We start from the raw sequence: 21523 nt of genomic DNA, 5'->3' as shown, positions 1-21523 counted from the left end.
GCATGTATGAAGCTTTAAAAAAAAAAAAAAGGATGGCAGATAACAAAGCCACTTCTTGGAGCCGGCGAGGTGTTGCTCAGTCTCCTCTCTGCAGACTCCTCCCTCAGCCAGGGTCAGAGTGCTGCCTCTGATTAAAGAGCCTCCATACATTAGCATCCATAATTTATTAGAGTTTAATGGGAGCGATAAATGTCATCCTCACCTGCCTCACATGTGACATTGACTGGCACTTTGCTCCGGCACGGCAATCGGGAGCATCTGCAGCGTTGTGCGTGCGGCCGCCTGCAGAAACCGCAGTGACTGGGTGACGGCTGGCGACCTTGCTTTGGAGTTCACTAATCTAATGTTTCCCCTCAACCCATTTGGATCTGTACGAGCCAAATGGAACAGAGGAGATAATTTCATTTCTGCTTTAGCAGCTGGAGCAGATGGCTGGAATCGAAAATACAGAACAAATACTGTCGGTATAAGATCTCAGGGGATGCGTAATGCACATACAAACATACATGTTCTGCTGGTGAATATCCTAATTTCACTTATTTTATTCACCTCATGAATTTAAAACAGCGTGGAGCAATTTATACAGGCTGTGTGCTGCGCCTGACATCCAGATTTATACTGCTTTGATTTGCAACACTGATGATTTATCTCTATTTCAGTCATGACGTTCCTACTTAACCAAATGTAAATGGTGTTTACCCAGTGTTTTTCTTATTCTATCCCATAACGTGGTCATTGCATAGCAAGTTTCTCAAGGAGAGCTGTCGCAATCTGTCGCAGGGAACTACTACGGCACGCCCCGGCCCGTCCACATCAGCGCAGAGAGCCCCCCCATCACCTACCAGGAGCACCGCAACCTGCTCAGAAACTTCCGCACACGCAGCAAATCGCTCAGCAACCTGGAGAAGGCTGCAGAGGAGGGCGTCAACAGCGAGGACGACTCAGGCAAGTGTCGCCGGACTCGGTGCAGGCTGCAGCGATCAGATCATCACAGGAGGGCTGAAGAAGAAACACGTTTTTGGGCCACCAAGATGCAGGATCGTATTGATGATATAAAGTAACCTGCTGTATCCTGCGCAGTCTCCACCACTGCATTGTCTCCCCATCTATAGCTCTGGTCTCTGATGCCCAAATTAATCAATCATTAGCACGATTAGTATGCTCTGAACTCTCAGTGGAGCAGTGGCCTCATTGATTGTTGGATCACCTCCAAAGGAAGGTCAGGCTGCGTTGGGGTCGAGCAGGCGAAGGGGTAAGCAGATAGGCAAGTTTGCACGTGGAAAAACTGTAGAGTCATGTGAGAAGGAGGCAGACATGTTTGAGCCAAACAGCACCAAAACATTCACGTTAATTTCTCTGTACTATAAAGTACATTCCCTGATGCCAGGTGTGATTAATGAGTGTTGCGCCACTTGCTGTATGTTGTTGTAAACAAGCCCGGCAGGGTAATTAATGACCATCGAGAGGAAAAACATTTAGATCTTTACCTCAAGAAAATCACTTTTAAAACAGGGAGTAAAGCTTGAGTGAATGAATAATCAACAATTTTTGCTTTTCATACAAAAAAAAAAGCTTTTTTTAATCCCAGACAAGGTTAATGTCGTCTCATGTTACCTATTATTTTCAAAAGAGTTTTCTTTTCTGCAAACCGGCATCTGATCAGCACTATGCTTTTTAATCTGACCTTATCACAGTTATTTCTTTAAATTTAGGGTTATTTTACTTCTCATTTCATCTCATTAGTTTTCATTCTGTCCCTTCTTAATAATGTACACTTAGTTGTACACATGTTTCATGTTTCTGACAGGGTGCATTTAGTTAACTTTTGCTGTGTTACTTACTTTTTCATTGTAGTCATCGTTTTATTTCCAGCCCACTTTAGTTGCACTATAGTAACACTTCACTAATTAGTGCATCAGTCACAATGCTGCATCTGGAATCTGGCAGGGGAATTCAGCTTTTATGATTGCTTGTTTCAATTAAAAGAGAGAAAATATATACAACTTAACTTAGTCATTTTAAGAATTGCACTACATCAGCTCAACACACTTTCCGCCACATTCAGACGCACGTCTTTAGAGTTAGGGTTACGGCAGCCGCCACGGTTTAGTGTTTCTCCTGTTTTTCTGGTGTTTTCCTTAAAATTTGGAAACACTGGCCAGTGGAAGATAACCTGCTCACTAAAACTGCGGCAGCTGCTTTGTATTTGTTAAATCTCTTCTGTCTTCCTGTGAGGCGTTGTACTGCAACACTCCAAGAGATCTACAACATTTAGATAGCAGCGGTTTAGGAGAACAACATTTGATTAACTGAAGTTAACTTCGGAGGCTTGTTTTGCCTAAAGAGAGGAAACAGAAAGCGAACAGCAGGTCGGTGTTGAGATTAGACAGTTTGGGGAAGGCAGCACAGCAGCAGCTGAGGGTGGAGGGAGCAGGTAGGGAGCCTGAGTGCCGGGATGGGTGGAGGCAGGGAGCCGGAATGCTAAACAAGATAAGAGAGCGGCGGGCAGAGTGGGTGGCGAGAAACACAGGCAGGCAGGGATCCAGTTAGTTAGAAACGTGCTCCAAACACTCAGGTAGTGCGGCGGGCAGCCGGTACTGGAGGGGCTGGATCCAGAGTGCGGGCGCGGCGGAGTTCGAGAGACTCATCCAACACCCTGACCTCTGCTGAGTCATCTTTTTGAAGTGATACGGTGTGGGCGGACGGGCTCGGCAGCGCTCGTCGTGTGCTGCAGGACTCGGGATGCCTGGCGCTAATGTCCAACGTCGCTCAGATCCACGCTGGGGCTCAGAGCTGAAGGACAGCTCCAAGGACAGCTGAGGAGGAAATATGCTTATTTTCCTTGCGCTGGTGGTACGGGATGCACGGTCACACTCCCTGCCTCCTCAGAGGGAGGACAAAGACGACTGAGATGCTGACCTCAGGGCTTTTTTTCTTCTCCTCTGACAACCCCCGGTGGAATTACCAGCATAAGGTCATCACAGATTGCAGGAGAAACTTTTCAGCTACTGCATCTGTTCAATTAAATATCACTGCTCACTTTTTTCTTTTTTTTTTTTTAACAGTCTGTCTTCTCTGTCATTACAGGAGGCTCTGCAGGTGTCAGCAGCAGCGTCCCTCGTTCCCACCGGTCTCCCGGCCGACCGCGGGCGTCCAGCAGCGGAGGTGATGGCCGCGTGACGCAGAACGGGATCATCGGCAGCCGGAGCGGCGCCAGAGTGAGAGGAGTGATGCCCGACTACTGGGAGCAGGCCTTCAGCGACCCGGGAGAAACGCTGCACATCGAGTGAGTCTGCAGCCAACAAACAAGCCAAAGAGTTTGACATTGTTGGAAAACACACATTCACTTTTATAGATACAGATTAGATGAAAAAGAGTGTTTTTATATCCATCTGTCCGTCTTCTATTCCTGCTTTATCCAGTTTTGGGAAGCTTGGGTCAAAGGTAGAGTACAGTCTGGACCGGGAGGCAGACTGCTGCAAAGATAAACCCAGCAGGCTGAAACATTCTGGAGAACATCCACTCATGGACATGGAGTCCAGAATGGTTGAATACAAACCACAACAAAATTTGCCAAATTTTAAATAATTTGCACAGTTAGCTTAGCTTTGCATTGGGAATGTACAAAGTAGGATGAGGCAACTTCATGTGTTTGATTCAGCAATGTTCTCATTCAAGACTCTCCTCAAACAAAACAATTGCAACAAAAAACAGGAAATAAGATCATATCAGCATGATAAAAGCACTGATCACAAATACATGTTCGAGTAGCGTAGTTTAAGATGCAGTGCAGCAGAAAATGAGTGATTTCTAAAATAACATGTGTTTAACATTTTCATTCACTCTTTTCAGAATGAACTAAATCAGGGTTCAGCAACCTTTTTAACATAATCACAAACCGGTGAAAACTAAATTATTCTTTAGTCTGTCTGAGGCAGAAGTCCCGTCATCTCTGTACCCGCGACCCCAAACCCCACATTAATTTCAATTGAGTACTTAATGGGAAAAATGATTGATGAAATAAATTCTAATCTTAGACAGAACTTTTCTCGGTGCACCTGAGAAAGTTCCTTTTAATTCCTGAAATCTCGGTGCTTTCATTTCTATTGAGGAAGGAGGCCTTGACATGAATAAAACCATCATATCTCACTGAAACTGAGTCACCTGTGTGTTTGAGGATGTCGCTCCCTGAAATAAATCTAGCTTCAAGTCCTCTGTTTGTGTTTTAGATCCTGTTTTAGCCTCATGCCAGCTTGTCATTGTTTCTCTGACCTGGTCGTTTGCTGCAGGATCAGCAGCAGCCGGTCAGTAAGGAAGCTGGTGTCAAATTACAAGCCCTCCACTCTGAATGAGAGCAGACTCGATGCTTTTGAAGGAACACGATGGCCAGTTTCTGGATCATCCGTCTATACCTGCTTTAACCAGAGCGGAGTGGATCAGATCCCAGCTGTGCAGAAGGCGGGGCTCACCCTTGACACTTTGCCAGCGCACAAATGGCCAACAAAAAGATGGATGAGGATTTGAGACACTATGACTTGTGCAAAGGTGCATTAGTGAAGTCCCAGAATTCAGAAGATGCCATAAAAAAGGCTCCAGAATTGAGATAAATGAGTTGCCAAATTGCTTTTAGGTCACTTCTGAATCCAGGCTGCATGTTTCTAAATCCAGACAAAGTTAACCATCTGCTTGCTTCAGGATTGTATTTATTTTTTGACCAACATGAATATAATGAGCAGTTTTTCCATGGATCCCCAGAAAGCGAATAAGCAATTTTCTCACAGTTTCTTGAGACCGTGCTCGATTATTTTAGAGCTGCTTCGACTGCATTACTATTGTACGTCGGGAATGTCGTGTCGCTGTTGTATTGTATCCAGTGCTGTTATTATTCTAAGGAGCGAGCCTTTTCTTCTACTTTCCCCGCTTTGTCTCTCCAAGGCGCAGCCCAAAGAGGACCAGCTGGCAGAGTCCTCGAGCCTCAAGCAGGGAGACCGTCTACAAAAATGAATGTGAGCCTCTTTGTTTCTTTCGTTTCTTCACCGTTTCTCTCGCCTTTTTTTTTTTTGGTTTTGTTTTCTTCCTCTACATGATGATTAGAACCCTGGCTTCACATTTAACTGTTGAACAACCTAAATGAAGCCACATATCTGTCAAGAACGGAAGTAGCAGATGCAGCCAGCTTGTTAGAATCAAATGAGATGGAATGAGCTTTTTCGCTGAAAGGAGACGGGTAAGTGATTAAGGCCTAAAGCTCGGGGCTGCTGGCAGAGATCCAGACTGACTGCTGAGGCTGGCAGGGTCGACACGCGGATGGCATGTGACTGGCAATTTTCATAATTAGGTCATATGATCCGTTGTCAAAAAAAAAAAGACAAGTAAAAATCTAGTTTTTAATGCATTTCTGTGTTTATTCTGAGGTGAAATGAACCTCTGTTATGGTGCTGTGACTGCAGCTCGTCTCAGTACAGTGCAGTACACGTTGCTCACCAGCAGAAGGTGATATAATATTCACTATGACCAAAAGACACCTGCATGTGAGAGAGTAGTGTCAAACTTTGTTGCCAAATTCAATTAATTTCTGTATTTTATGCCTACGACATGAAATATTCCAAATTAAAACAAAACAGGGAAGATTACAATCTGTAGTAATATTGATTTTCACAGATTTAGTGCTGTAAACTAACAGTAAATAAAGTGACCTGGATTACTATGCTGAGCCGGATCGGGCCCGTGGATTATATTGCTGATTTTAAGGTGGTGGTCTGTAATGGGTCCTGCTTTTAATGCAATCTTTTGACCATATGCTTCAGTTTGTGTAGTATTTTGCTAAAAGCCATCTGTCGATTGGTATGTAATGTTAAGACTGTTTGCCTCTTTTCCCTTCCTCTCTAGAACTCATCATTTCTGACCGTGCTGGACACAAACACCCTCTCTTTTCCCTGATAATGCCCCAGTGGTACACATGTGTTTCTATTCTTTGTTCTTTAAGAATTTTGTGGCGTTTTCAAGGAGGTAAGCATCTTTACTAACCCACCCGTTCTCACCGTCACTGTATTTTTCTGCTTTGGTGTGTTTTTAGGGTTTACGGACCACCCTGACGAGCTCAGGGGTTTCCCTGTGCACACGCATTTGACAAAGGGCTCCAGAGGGTTTGGGTTCAATATCGTCGGGGGGAGCAGACCCAGAGAGTTTCTTCAGGTGTACAGTGTGACTTCAAGTGGACCTTCGGCACTCAAAACAGGTAGAAGATAAGGCGTGAAAGTTATGGAACGCACTGCAGAGCGAGATACTTTCACCCAAACGCAGTGGCGTTACGCGGCGCTGCGTTTAAATAGCCATAGCTGCAACAAAAACTGTTCTATTGACTTCTGCCTCCACTTTTTTTCTGAGTATGATGCAGGAACTCTCTCCAGAAAGCGTAGATCACAATCGGTTCTTAATCCTCGGGGCTCGTGCACGATAATCTAGCATCAACACAGGCATCAACACATGCGTGAACAGCGGTGCGCATCCTGCACAGGCACAGATGCCTGCACAGGCTGACTGATACTCCGGCTCCGGGATGTCAGAGCACAGCCTGTCTCTGCAGAGGCTGATCTAGTTCATATCTGTTAATAGGCTGGTTTAGGGGGGATTAGCTGGTTGGATTAGTCCACACCCACTCAAAACACACAGACAGCATTTCATTTGCAAACACATGTCTCTGCCATCAGTTTATCTATCTTCGATACCATTTTATTCACCTTAGGGTCACAGGGGGGTGAGGTCCAATCCCAGCTGATTGTGGGTGAAAGATAAAATGTACACACTCAACTTCACACCAATCCGTAATTTTAGATTCACCAAATAACCTTAAAAATGTTTTTGGACTGTGGCAGGAATCCAGATCAGTTTATGCACACAGAGAAAACGTGCGAACTCCAAGTGCCTGAGCACTTCAGCAAATGAAAACTACATGAAAAATGCAACACAAGAAAGAACACAAAGAGTGCAAAATATTCATCGAAATTACTGCTGAAAACCTGCTTAATGACGAGGCTTGGATTGACACATTTGTCACAAAGCAGTGTAAGAAATGTAAGTAATATTTAAATCAGAATACAAACTTAAGTCCAATGAAAACTATAAAATATGCATGCAAAATTACCAATCCAGGCCTCCTCCAGCTACATCTATATTCATTTTAAAATTATCATAGAAATACCAGTAGGTATTTTCCATATTAACAATAGAAACAATGTATTAAAACATGTACCTCATATAAAATTATATTTAATAGTTTTATAGAATATAATTTTAATCTAATCTGTTAATATGTGTGTTCTATGAATTCAGATACCAATAGTCTGTCTTGTTAAAACTGGTTTTGAAAAAGTTTTCAAAGTTTTTATGCGATACTTTCTAAACGAATTGTTGCGGTGATTTCCAAAATGTTTGTTTTTTTCATTCTCAAATAAGGAATCAGGACTGAAAACATTTTCAATTTGAAAACAGAAAGTAGCTTCTTTCTGGTATTAACAGCTGCCAGTATTTTACTGTCACTAAAATGCAAAAAAAAAATCCCAGTTTGATTAAGTATAAACTTTTTTTTAAGTTGGAGGAAATCAGATTTATTTTTAATACTGTGAATACTGAGAACACAAGGTAGGAAATACTCTTCTCTAGCAATAACCTCAAGGTTAACGTTTTAATTTGCTAAAGTATTTTTGCTCCAGATTTCATGTCTATCTCTGCTGTAGCTGCACTACTACTCTTACTATAACAGAATATAACTAAATAAAAACGACTAACCTCTCCGTCTGTGTTGGTTCTTGCATAGCGGACATCCTGGTGTACATCAACGACGTCTGCGTGTTGGGAGTGTCTCACAAAGAGGTGGTGGAGATGCTGAAGTCCGTGCCTGTGGGCCACAGTGTGGATGTGGAGGTCAGACGAGGGTACCCCATGCTCTACAACCCCGACGGCTGTCCCAAGCAGCCGCCGCCGAGGCTGCTGGACAACGGCGACCTCATCCTGCCGCCCACCACCTCCCAGCCTCAACCCCTCCACCAGCTGCCTCGCCTCCCGACGCCCACGCCCCAGAGCCAGCACTTTAACTTCAACGGGATCCACGGGGACGGCAGCTACATGGAGCCCGGCGTCGCTCTGGACGCCAACGGGAACGCCATGTCCTTCGTGTCCAGGTCGGCGCCGTCCTACAGACGCTCCAGCATGAGCAACGCCATGTCGTCGCCCCCCGTCCGCCCGCCCCGTTCCCTGAGGAGCATCGCCAGGCTGCAGTCGCTGGACCAGACGCTGGCCAGCCAGAGCGACAGCGAGGTCGTCTCTGCAATCGGTTCGCACAGGTGAACAGACACAAAGCAACCAATTTAAAGGAGGAAATGTTTCATTTAGTCAGTTAAAGCGAAGGCAGATATTAACTTCTCCTTCTCTCTGCCTCATCAGGGCGTCAATGATCCGTAATCACAACAACAACTCCCTCTCCACGCCGCCTCATCCGCTGCGCTACGGGACGTCCAAGTCGTCCGAAAGCGACCTGTCCACCTGCACCATGTCGGGGTCGCGCCTGCCCCTCCCCCAGTCCCCACGCCGGCCCTCGTCGTCGCCCGGCGGGCCCCGCAGCGCTCACTCCCGCCTCTTCAGACCGCAGACCTCCCACCTCAGGCCCCCCCCCACGCCCGAGAGCCCCCGCCACCGGGGCTTCAACGGTCTCCATGGCAACACCAGCCCCACCGCCAGCCCCAGCAGCATGTCGTCTCCCGGGGCGATGAGCGTGGGCAGCGGCGCCGGGGGGCTCAGCGGAGGGGAGCTGGTGCCGGTGGCCCTGGCGCAGACGGACGCAGACCGGGGGCTGGGCTTCAGCGTGACGGCCGGCGGGCCCGGAGGAAGGATGACGGTGGTGAAGAGAGTCTGGGACCGGAGGCAGTGCAACTCCCTGCAGCCAGGGGACGCTATTGTCAAAATCAATGGAGCTGACATCCAGAGTCTCGGCTTTGCACAGGTAGCAGACTGGAAGAGTGATTCTGCAGCCCCGGATTTATTCCCACAATCCCACAGTCATGATGACAATATGAGATAGAGCTATACTAAATAAACGAGACAGAATACAAATAATTTAAGAAAGGAGCCCTTTACCAAAGACAGATTTATTAATGGATGAAGATGAGTCTCGCCGGATTCTGATTAAAATAAAATGCCCCGTGGTTCTTGGTTTTTAATCTAGATTTTGTAATCTTTTCCAAGATGTGCTGCCAGAGGACCACAGGCTGTGTTTAAGGTCATGTGGTATAAAACATTCAGCTCCATCCTGTCCCTTTCTTGCCTTTAAAAGTAATGATTAAACTCTTAAAACTAATCCTGGAAAGTAATATTGAGAGTGCAGTGAAGCTTCAATTGGGGCGATGCGTTCGGTTTAAATCCAGTTTGTGAGCAGTCAAGCATCAACATTGTAGATTAAATTGACTTTCGATAAATTGGATTTTACCAAACAATGGCAAGCTGCAATAATCTAAACAGGATTTATTGAAAACATGATCAGAATTATCCCATTAGGATGCAAATCTTCTTACCAGATTTTTAGTTAACTAATAAAAACAAGACTGAACAATGACTAGAATATCTTTTCTGAGATTATTACCAGATAGTACTAAGATTGGGGGTTTGTTTTAGCGGTTTGCATTTGTTCCTCACCAAGAATATCCTTAATTCAGATTCATGTTTGGGGGTTGTTCTGTTGGGAGTTTGCATGTTCTCCCTGTGCCTGCATTGGATTTCCATGCTGGTATTCCAGTCCCCCTAAATTTTTGTGTACTTTTGCTTCTGGCAGGTACAAACGATTCTGCAGGAACACACCCGGCAGGGAGAAGTCATCTTACTGGTTTACAGAGGAGGTAAATTGCTCACATTGGTTTTAACATCAACAACCTGTTGTAGCTCTCTAAGTGACTCACTTTGTGGTTTTCAGGCATCTATCATTCAAGCTTCTCCCCCGGCTCCATTCGGAGACTCCCCCCACCTCTCCTCCGCCCGCCCCCTCCACCCGTCGGCTCGGACAACTTCTCCGACCTGCCGGAAGCGCTGCCCATGCCCCGGACCTCGTACAGCACGCCGCCCTCCCCGGCCGCCACGCGCTCCTCGCTCATCCAGAGCACCAGCTTCTTGGAGTCGATTCCCGTCACCCTCACCATGGAGCCCAGGGACTGGATCGACACGGGTCTGGAGGACGACGCCGGGGAGATCCCGCTCAACGACGCGGGCCTGCAGAAGCAGAGCGGGGACCGAGGTCGCCCGTTTCGAGGATTTGAAGTGGAGCTGAGGAGAAAGCCGGGAGAGGGCTTCGGGTTCGTCATCGCCTCTCAGGACGTGGAGAATGGGAAAGGTAAGAGCAGCTCGTCATAGTGTTGGTGTCTGTAGTCTGTTTTTGTGTGGGATTCAATGGTTGGCCATCCTCATTATTATTATTATTAATGTGGTTATTTGGAGCTGTTTGGTATCCAAGCAAAAGATAGGTTTTGTTTTGACACAGTTTATTCATCATGCAAGATCAGTGTGCAGTTATTAGCCGATCTCTTGTCTGAGTGGATCAGAAGGTAAAGACACATTTCACATGTATTATTTATTCTACTTATTTTTTTCCCCCTATTGTCAATAAAGTTGTGCAGCTGAAATCAGTGTGTAATTCAAACAAATTTTCATTCAGACATGAGATAAAAACTTGTTTGTTGTTGTTTTTTTTACCAATAAATCACACTCCACCTGATTTTCACCACTTCTATTTAAAGTCTTGTATCTGTTTAATTCAGGTTTTCATATCCTCCACATTAGTGTCTTATATTGTTATATAATTATAAACATTTTTGATCAACATTACATTTTGTCATATCAATTTTGACAAAGTTGAATGTAAATTCTTTAAGATTTAAAATTTACTAAAACACTCAGCGAGTTCATCTCTCGTTACTTTTGCCATATTTGAAGTAAAGATAATCGTAAAGCTGCAGTAAACGGTAATGAAGCTGCAGAGCTGCTGTCTCTCGGTTCTGCTCTCTGAGCTGATGGTTCAATATCGTCATTCAAAGTTTTGTCCATTGAAGAGCAGCTCTGATTAGTGGAAGATGAGAGCCTCGATAATCATCAGCTAACCCCGTCAGTATTCACATACTTGCAGTTGCAACATAACATTATCTAAGAATATTTCACTTTTATGAGACATGTCTGTTCTCACCTGTTTTACTGTCTCCTATTAAAATGAGTTCACTAATCACTTTCAAACTGTAACACTGATAAAATTTACATTACAGATCATCATCCTCCTGGTCTGAAATGTGAATTTATTGACTCTATCAAGTAACGACATAGTTTTTATTTGCAGTAACCAGTTAACTGACTCCCCGATGTCTTCATGAGAGACACCAGTGAATGTAGTCAGCCTGCTCAACTCCAGCACACGCTGGTGTGGACTCTGCACCAGAGACGTCAAGCATACGGCCGATATCAGCCCGCATCATTTTTTTTTTTTTTTTGAAGGAAACGCTGGTGCTGATCTTATGTGTTGTTTGGAGACGCAGCACAAGGCTGCGATCTGAGGTGAAAGTTCAGTGGTGCTGCAGTGGAAACTAGTTCCTGACTAACAGCTTGTGAAGCATCCTCAGCATCAGAGCCACACATTATGGATAAACGTGTTAAAGCTGCAAAATGCTGCAAAATATAGGAGCTTGTTTTTGTGAAATGTCTTGTATTTTGACACATGAAGGAGGCATCATTAAAATGGCATAGTGTTGAAACTTTCCTTGTTTTTTATTGTAGATTTGAGCTGGTTCAATGTGAAAAAGATTGACCATATTTCTTTGCACTAAACCAAAGGAAAATGTTCGGAAAGGCTATTAATAACTTTCAGCATGAGCTGAGCATGTTGAAAACAAAGACAAATTATCTTGCTCGGCTCGGTCTCATGAGCAAAAAGTCAAATTGCTATAATCTTGATTTATCTCTTTCGGATTTATATCTGACCATACCTCTTTTTCGGGGTATTTTAAAAATCTTTCCAGACAATATTAGAGTCAAATCACTTGCAGATTTGTCGGTGTTTATCTTTCCAGCTGGACAACTCGTATTACTTTTACTCGTTTATGTCCTGCCTCCGGAGCGAATGCGTCCCTCTCTCTCTCTGCTTAGTGCTGCTTATGAAAAGCAGTTTAACTGCAGCATCCTCCTGATGTATTACCTCCTCCCTCCTTCCCATGTTTCGGATTGGCTGCTCGGTTCCACTCTGATGCAGTTCAATTTGCTTTATGGCTCCGGCCAGCACGCCGTTTGTTGTTTTCACCGGGAGATTAAGGTTGTAGGAGCACCTGTCCCCGCGGTGCTCAGACCATCCCTCTCTTTGCAAACCTCCGTCTCCGGCGTGTCGTCCTTCTCCCCTTCAATTCACTGTCATCCCGCCACAGAAACAACTCCTCTATGTCTCTCTTTTCCCACCTTTTATATCTTCATTTCTCCCTCTATCCCTCCACCACTCGTTTCTCACTCTCTCTCATAAGCTCCCGCCCACCCTCTCTCACCCTCTCTCTCTCTCTCTCTCTCTCTCTCTCTCTCTCTCTCTCTCTCTCTCTCTCTCTCTCTCGCTCACACACCCCTTTTACTCTGCAGTAAAAGCATCCAGTTTGGTTTTCAAAAGATTAAAACTCTCTATCTCTCTCCCTCTCCCTCCCTCTCTCTCTCTCTCTCTCTCTCCCTCTTACCTCCTGCTCTCTCCATCCTCCTGAATGCTCAAGAGAAATGCCACGCTGAGCATTTCCCTCGCCGATGGAGCAACAGAGGGGCCGGCTAACCTGTGCTTTGGCTCCTTTTGACCATTGCATGTGAATTTCAATACCTTCAGGCAGCTTCACACGGAATACTTTTTCTTTTTTTGTGTTTTGTTTTTTTGTGCATCCTCCTAGACTAAAGTCAGAGCCATGCTGGAGAGACTGCAGTCTGCTTTGAAAACTGTGAAGGAGTCTAAACGTAATTATTCGTTATGTTTCTTCTTGTGTGTTTATGGAAAAGGAAGAAGGGGATGGGGAGGGTAGTGGTTTGCTGCAGTGCTGGACGTTGTGCTCTGTGCTGGAGGTAAAGGCTTTAAAGTCTGTGCTGTGCTCTGAAGTTTGCACTGTCAGCTGTGTTGACAGTATGAAAGTTAGATCCCCAGACTCACATGTTCTGAACGTCAGATAGTTGATCAGACTGATGCAGTGAAGACGGAATTTGTTTGCTTTTGCCTTTCTAACATGTGAGGATTGATACAACAGCTATTATAATAGAATTGAAAATGTTTTTCAGACCATCCAGGCTGAAAATCAAGAAATCGTGACATGATGTGATTGCAGATCGTGCATTTGAGCCAGTTGCACGTACAGTGCTGCTTGAGTGATCCTACAGAAGATCAGCTGTCGTGCATCCTGTAGTAGGTGTCTGCAGACTGCTGTGGATGTGCTTGCACCCGGCGATCCATCTGAGCTGCAGAGGCGGGGGGGGGGGGGGATTTTACGATGCCGGGGAGGGGGGCTGCGAGCACTCCTGAGCACAGATCAGTGCAGCGCGTCAGAGCCTGGCTGCTGGCTGGCTGCTGGCTGGCTGGCTGGCTGCTGGGCATACCGCAGTGGGATTACTCTGGACAGGAGAACACGCAGAGCCAGACGAACAGACACTACGACATAAAGCAGTCCATTTGGGTGCATTTGTGTGTAGTTAAAGTGTGTCGGTGTGTGCATTTGTGGCCGAGTACATCTGTCCCAATCTCTCTCTCCCGGCGTGTGAGTCACTGTGTGTGTGTGTGTGTGTGTGCTGCATGTGTAGTCATGTGCTTGGCGACCGTTGATGTATTATGCATGATAAGAAGACTATTTGCAAAGCTGCCTTGGCTTTGATTTGACCTGATTGCCGTTTCTGCCTGGGTCACCCAGATTAGGCCCAGATTGGAGACGTGTCTCTGGGCTCCGATTTATCGGCTGCACCTCTAAACAGAACCGTCATTTCAATGTGACATGCACTTCATCTCCGGCGACATGTTCCCATCTGCCCCCGCAAATCAAATTTTTAATCTGTTAACAAGGATTTCATTTCACCCCTCGAATCAATTTAAACATGCTATTTTTAGCCCGGAGGGATACAGACTGAGCAGTAAAGTGTTATGCACCTCAGCTGAATGAGTCTGGGAAATGTTTATGCTGCCTGATGGGTTATGTAAGGCCACTGGCGAGGCTCGAGAGGGGCCAGCTGTCACCCAGCACAGCAAACCCTCCCAGAGAGGTCGGGGACAGCGCTACACCCAGTTCACCGAAATACGGAAAGGGGAACGCAAGACAGCCGTCAAAGCAGAAGGAGACAGCGGTCCAGATAAAAACTGTAAGGAGCTTTTTAGTTTGTGCATGCAGGAGATTATCGGAGGCACGTTTTATGTGCAGGCTGCTCGATTTTTTTTTTTTTCCCCATCAAGCTTAGCCATGGACCAGAGTGGAGCGAAATTTTGACTGATCTCATCACACAAAAGATAAGACAAATTGAGTTCGTGACACAGACAGGAGGCTAATTGTCTCCGCCTCACCTCCTCCGCTCACGTCGAGCGTGCGTTTCATAAACACGCAACTTTCACACGCGCACATTATGTGTGGCCTCAACTTCACACTGTGCATTATAGGTAATGAGTATGAACATCGTAGAGGCTGGAAGATGATGGCCAGCTCTGTTCCCTCTCCAAGGAGAAAAATATTTTATGGTGCCAGCACAAAAGTTGCATGCCAATGTGGGCAGCCTGCAAGTTTTTGGGGATCTCGGGCGAGCTGGGCAGGAGAACCACTGACTCTGTATAAAGTGTAAATATCTGTTGTCATGTGCAGTTTGACAGATTCGGGACGTGGAAGCATTGCCGGATAGCTTTATGACAGTTTGTTCTTGAGGCGAAAGACAAATTATTGAGGAGAGGGAACCTGTTCCCGGTGTGTCAGCGGTTGGAGAGAGAGGTTGATGGATGGGAACATGGAGGAGAGGGTTTCAAGGAGAGTGGAGGGGTGTAAAATGAAGCTTCTGTGTGGCACAATTTATGAAGCAAACCCTGCCAAAAACAATCCAAAGCTTAATTAAGGCTAGTTTTAGGAGTTCTGGCACATGCAGCCATGAGATAAATCTTCCCTCTTTCAATCTATCAGCTTTTGACCCCACTTATATTACTTAGAGCCTTCAGTTAAAAGGAAAGTTTTTGAGGCTGGATGGACTCCTGAGGTCCAGCTGGAACTTTTCAATATATCCAGTATCAAACTCAACATTTCATCCAAGCAATAAGTGGTTTGAGGCGTCTCTGACTGGTGTCATTTGTTTGTTTTCAGCCGCTTCTCTTCTTCCGCACCGCTTCGTGACGGTCCGCCGAGGCAGTCCGGCCGCTAAGAGCGGCCAGATCCGGCCGGGCGATCGTCTGGAGGCCGTCGAGGGACGATCCGTGGTCACTCTCCCTCACCGGGAGCTCGCTCAGATACTTCGCAGGGCTGGAAATACTCTGCGTCTCACCATCGTCCCACGTCCGAGCACCTGTGCGTGTGCAAACACACACACACACACAGATAAGCTTAGTGTTTTTCTGGTATATTAACCCCAGTCCTCATCTTCCAGACTCGTCAAGCCTTTCTGAGCCCACTGACTATGACACCGGTCACAGAAGCAGAAAAGGTCAAAGGTCGCGGCCCAAGGTGAGAGCAACACCATACCCAGTGTCATGAGTCCCATTTTCTGACCTGCAAGAGGCAAATACTGATTAAAGTTTGAGAACCACATCTTTTTCTTTTCTTTTTTTTCGAAATATTAATAACTGGTGAGTGCAGTGCTGGCAGCCACTGCCTGGTGGTTCCCAACAAAACACCACTTGCATCAAAGATTGGAGGCAAAAGATTTGGATGAAACACAAGACCAGTACATGGCTGGCCGCTCTTTTTAAAACACTCACAGCCAAGGTCATCTTAGGAGAGGCATGTTTCTTTTTAAATAGGAAAAGCAAATTTTATGATTCAGAGGTTTAACAGAAAGAGTCACAGTTCATTGATGAAACACCTGCTGCCTTGGTTCAGCTACGTTTTAATAAAGCCTGCCAGACAAAGCACACAAATAAAAGCATGCAGCAATAAACGGCTGCAGCTGGTTAACAATGAATTATCCTTTAAATCCTTTAATACTTGTTGTTCTTTATTTATATTCAGCCTGCTCATGGTTTGGTTACACAGCTGCCTCCTGCTGATGGAAAGGAGTCACTGCAGGCTACTCAAGCTGTTAGTTTGAAAATCTTCCTTGATCCAACCAGTCTGGAAGCAGAATCTGGTTCCTGCTGTGTGAAAGGAGAGTAATAGTCGCTGTAATTTATTATTTGACTGTTGGATGCCTCCTGGTCTCTTCCTTTTCCCAGCGTGACTCCAGGTATTACAGTGTGGATTTGGACCGCGGCCCCTCGGGCTTCGGCTTCAGCCTGCGAGGGGGGAGCGAGTACAACATGGGCCTTTACGTTCTGGGGCTGATGGAGGGCGGGCCTGCCTCGCGGAGCCAGAAAATGCAGGTGAGTCAGTCGGCTGTGTGCGCTCCAATGTCCTTGTCACAATGACAGAACAGCAACGACCACACAGGACTTTAAAAAATAAAAACCGATGTAGTGCTGTAGAAAGCAAGCAAACACATCAACTCAGATAGAATAAAAAGTGAGGAAAGGCTGACTTTAAAGAAAAGAAAATATCATTCAGCTCAAGAAATTGTTTTAAGATTAATTATACTGGGAGGTTTCAAAAAAGTAAAAAGCCTCCATGGTCATCAAAATCTTATTAAAAGATCAAAGTAAACGTTAATTGCACTTTCTTTCTTGGAGATTTTAAGATCTAGGCAGTAAAGGGAAGCTTTGAAAATATAAAATGCAATTTAATACACTTACATCTTATACTGTGTTTAGTAATTTTATCATTCAAGGCTTACTGATGACTTTTAAGTTCTAGTTATAAACGTCAGTATTCCTTGCAGCTCAGTCCATTAGGAAAAGCTTGTTGTTTTGACGTTGCTGCTGTCGATGTGGCGGTCACAGGTGAGCGATCAGCTGGTAGAGATTAACGGGGACAGCACGGTGGGGATGACCCACAGTCAGGCCGTGGAGCAGATCCGCCGGGGAGGCCACCGCATCCACCTGGTCCTCAAGAGAGGGAACGGCTACGTGCCTGACTATGGTGAGCAGGTTTAAGGAGATTGGGGAGGATTTCAAAGCATGTCAATATATGGAAAAAAATATATATGTAAACGCTAAAATGCAGGGAACAGCATGTGTTTTGCATGTGTGTCTTGGGTGTTTTATCTTCTTTCCTTTTCTTTCCCTGAGGGTCTAATTCTAACCAAAAAAAAACTTGACAATAATCTCTCTGATGATCCCCACCTTTTAATCAAACCTCACTTCTGTCCTTTTTCTCGTTCAAACATTTCTTTCCTCTTCGCTCCACTTCTTTCTTTCCTGTTTCCCCCCATTTTGTCTTTCTCTCTCAGTGGAGCTCTCCAGTTTGTCTCTTTGTATGACCAACTCCAAACTAGGCGAGCCTTGCTTCTATGTCATTGGACGGACAGAGAATACGCGGTTGGTAATGGTTCCTGTTAGTTCTCCTGTTTTCTGTCTCTCTACATCCCTTTGCCCAGCCATCACTCCGCCTCCACCTAGAGCAGCGTAAAGCTCCGTATTGAATTTTCACGTTACAAGGTTCAGTGTTCCATTAGCAATGCATGTAATCTAATTCCACTCAGATCGTCCAGCTTAATCCCCGAGCTTCACAGTTTATGAGCGCTCTTAGTGGGTTAACGGAGAAAACGGCGTAATTGGATCATCAAGTCATAATAAGAAGTGTGTGGTATTACTAATGAGTGTTGTACTAAAATAGAAAAGCAGCTGTTGTTGCACAAGTTGACCTAATGCACCTTGAGGAAAAAGAAAAACAACAGCCTCTCTCTGGATTTCACAGCTCTTGATAACAGATTGCACAGTGCCCTCTACCACAAATGCTACCTTTCCTCTCTTACCTGTCTGTTGAGTTCACTTTCTCTCTGTCTCTCCTCCCCCATCGTGTGTGTGCAGGCCGTGAGCACAGAATCACCTCCCCCTCCCGCCTGCACCACCCCGAGGAGCAGGGTTTGGCTGCAGTAGACTCCGCTGGACGGAGGGGGCGCAGTTCCAAACAGAAGAGGAGGAGCAGGTCAGCCGGAGACGAGAGAGACAAAGAGACTGAGAGGAGGAGGAGGAGGAGGAGACAGGCCTCGGTGGGAGGAGGAGGAGGAGGAGGTGAAAGCTCAGGGTTACAGAGTCCTGCGTCCGAGCGGAGAGGGAGGTCTCGGGAATCGAGGGGCAGGAGGAGAAAAAGGGAGACTCGGAGTCTACCGAGAGACGCGCTCAGGAAATATGACAGTGATGCAGAAGAGGGGACGGCGCACAGCCGGGAACGAGGCAAAGACCGGAGGAAGAAGAGAAGCAGGAGTGAGGAGAAAGTCAGGAGGAGGAGGAGGAAGACAAAAGGTGGAGAAGCTGAGAGGGAGGGAGGACAGGTGGAGCCTGAGGTCGAAGGGGAGGGAGAAGAATGGGTGGAGGAAAGAGTTGAGGAAAGAGTTGAGGAGAGGGTGGAGGAGAGGATGGAGGAGAGGATGGAGGAAAGGGTGGAGGAGAGGATGGATGACGAGGAAGTGGCGGAGGTGAATGAAAGAGCAGAGTTAGAGAGTGAAGAAGAAAGACTTGTCCTTCCGATTCCAAGTCCCACACAAAAGCTCCCCGCACCCAGACAGAAGTGGGAAGGTGAGGAAGAGGAGGACTGGGACGTGGCTGCAGAGTACAGAGGGCTGAGGACAGAAAGCCATGTGGAGGGCGAGCAGGAGCGGGAGAGCTCGTGGGATGACGCCGGGGGTGAAAACGACGACACAGAGCCGCTGGACGGGGTCGAAAGAGATGAGGACGACGCGCAGGGCGCGCACGTCAGGAGGCCCTTGCCGGGCGCCGCCGCCGCGGAAGATCCGGTGACACGGGGAGCGCCCTTCTCCTTCCTCACCTCCACGCCGTCCACCGAGCAGCTGGCGGACGATGAGTCAGAGTCTGAAGGCAGCCAATCTGACGGCAGCGTGTCCGCTGCCAGCATCTCGGGCCTCTCTCTGGCCGCCACAGATGTGGGCGGGCGCAGGGCGGTCGTGCTGCCAGGCCCTTGGCACATGCCCAGCCAGCAGAAGCTCGCTCGTGTCGCCGAGGGGAGGCAGACGGGACGGGGGGGAGGGGGAAGCGGCGGCGGCGGCGCTGTCTCTTGAGCTGAGCATGCAGCAGCTTAACGATGCGATATGAGAGTCGACCCACATGTTCAATGACATCCACAGTCGTGTAAAGTCATATTCTTTGTGCCTTTTGACAGCTGAACACTGGCTGATGTTAAATATCAATTCAAACGTGTAAATACTGCAAGATTATCTCTCCTCCGACACTGTCGTTTTTACCCACAGCCACTGTTGTCCTTGCTCAGTCTCCGCAGCATATGTGACAGATGTTTCCCGGACGACGAGGTTGTCACCTTGGCTTCACCTGTCCTCTTGTCTCTCCTCTGTGGTAGCTCGGGCTACTCCAGCAGAGCGTCATCTCTTAAGTACCCCCTGCCGTTCAAAGAGCGCATCGACATTCACTTATACCTCATGAAGATACCGAGCAATAATAATGCAGCCGTTTGAGCCGTCGTCGTCCGGCGCACGGCGCTGGATCTGGTCTGAGAGGCGTGGGTGTAACGTGCGTGTACAGCATCCTCTTTGTCGACGACTCGTCATGTCATTCTGTGTAACTGGATATTGGATCGTGATCAAATGCAAATCCCTTTTAAGTGCAGGTGTGAAATTCTATATTCTGTAAATATCTGTAGAGAAATAAATGAGAGAACCTATTGTAAGTACTATACTAACTGGAGCCAAGCCCTGATTTGTATCGCTGTATTGTAATTTATCATAGTAAGCAGGGTGCGATTTGCAGGAGGAGACGGCGGCGATCTATCCCGCTTTCGTTCTACATCTCCCCACTTCTGCCTGATTATTCACCGAGGTGATGAAAATGTATCCTCTCTCCAGAGTTAAAGCAGCATCATCTGCTGACCGGACAAAACACATGGAATAGATGAGTTTCAAAAGCCATACTGCCATGGCTTAAGAATGAAATCAACCTGAATGTCTCAAAATCTGAGACATTATTCAGAACTTTGCCTGAAACTAATTAACCATTTCAGTTCACTTTTATTATGGAACATTTGCTAAGTGCACATTCAAACGGCTGTACCGTTTACACCCAGCAATCTATTTTTTTCCTCACTTCAAAAAGAGTATTATATTAAAGAGATATCAATTTTATACTCCGCTTTCCTCATTTCTTTTAATCCCCCCCACCATCTGTCTTCGTCACAAATCACACCCTGATAGTGAGTCTGAATATTTGAATATATGCAGTATATCTATATATTACATACAACAGCTAATCGGTTGTACTATTTATTATCGTGTGATGACAAATAACGCAAGAATTGGTACTCAAACTGTAAACACGGACTATGTTGTACCTGCCCTATTTATAAATGAATGTTTTGTATTATGCTGCTTGAGTGTGGATTTAAACTGCTCTGTGTTGTACTACCCTGCTCCAGACGTCAGCAAAAGATGCCAAAAGTATGCATCGGGCGTGCATATTTTCAGTACTGTTAATGTTGTGTATGTGGGGTCAGAACATAAAAACACTAGATTATAGAGAGTGCTGTGCCCATTGTGCCACGTACAGTTGCCTTGGTAACATAAACCACTTTATCCTAACTGCGGATTTTTTCTTACTGTGAAAACCTTTGCTCTGAGATCTCTAATACTCAAGGTGAGTGGGTCGTTTTAGTAACTCCAATCATGCCAAAAAAAAAGGCCCTTTACTGTTATTCCACCCAAATTTCTGCAGAATCTGAGCTCAGCGTTGCATCCGGGAAGGAAGAATAGCTTTCTTTTCTTTCTTTCTTTTTTTTTCTTTGCTCTTTCTCTTTTTTTGTTTTTAAATCAATTTTGCTCAAAAAACAGGAATCAAGCTGAATGGATACTGTGAGATGTTATTTTTCTATGAAATTATCTTTTTTGATATACCTCAGGTTTTTCAGATACTTTGCTCTAGATAAGCCATTAGAGGGAAGAGCTGCAGAGTGACTTCACAGCATTTACACAACACAGAGAGGATTCCTATGATTTAGATGTTAAAAAGCAATATTTTGAATTGACTCCTTGTGGCAGCATCAGAAGACTGTTACAGCTGTTTCCACTGATCACCTAAAGGCTGACGCTGTGACTGAGGACATCTCCTCGGAGGCTGAATTCAATTACTCGGCCGAGCCCTGCCCATGTGTTTGCATTGCTGTGCAGTCCAGGATGGCGGTGCAGTGATCAAACTCCAACCAGTGACCGTACAGTGTAGCTGGATAACCTGTATGGATGACATGTTTTATAAAGTTTG

The 21523-nt window shown here is 46.0% G+C and overlaps 1 protein-coding gene across 2 annotated transcripts in view; it reads left to right on the top strand.

The window, feature by feature from the left end:
• The window catches only part of magixb (MAGI family member, X-linked b), a 43263-nt gene extending 22318 nt beyond the window's left edge, over nucleotides 1-20945 (top strand). For both annotated transcript variants that reach the window (XM_030118587.1, XM_030118586.1), the window contains exons 5-17: nucleotides 781-945; nucleotides 3088-3286; nucleotides 4936-5006; nucleotides 6077-6238; nucleotides 7817-8342; nucleotides 8443-8998; nucleotides 9824-9887; nucleotides 9962-10375; nucleotides 15360-15560; nucleotides 15640-15716; nucleotides 16424-16570; nucleotides 17084-17222; nucleotides 18113-20945. In XM_030118587.1, coding sequence (XP_029974447.1) covers nucleotides 781-945; nucleotides 3088-3286; nucleotides 4936-5006; nucleotides 6077-6238; nucleotides 7817-8342; nucleotides 8443-8998; nucleotides 9824-9887; nucleotides 9962-10375; nucleotides 15360-15560; nucleotides 15640-15716; nucleotides 16424-16570; nucleotides 17084-17222; nucleotides 18113-19320 — 3929 coding nt within the window. In that variant the 3' untranslated portion in view covers nucleotides 19321-20945. The remainder of the gene's footprint in view (nucleotides 1-780; nucleotides 946-3087; nucleotides 3287-4935; nucleotides 5007-6076; nucleotides 6239-7816; nucleotides 8343-8442; nucleotides 8999-9823; nucleotides 9888-9961; nucleotides 10376-15359; nucleotides 15561-15639; nucleotides 15717-16423; nucleotides 16571-17083; nucleotides 17223-18112) is intronic.
• Nucleotides 20946-21523: the final 578 nt, after the last annotated feature.

Source organism: Salarias fasciatus, chromosome 20, assembly GCF_902148845.1.
Source record: "Salarias fasciatus chromosome 20, fSalaFa1.1, whole genome shotgun sequence".
NCBI lineage: Eukaryota > Metazoa > Chordata > Actinopteri > Blenniiformes > Blenniidae > Salarias > Salarias fasciatus.
The sequence above is the reverse complement of the archived record's forward strand: the minus strand, read 5'-3'. Positions and strand labels throughout refer to the sequence as shown.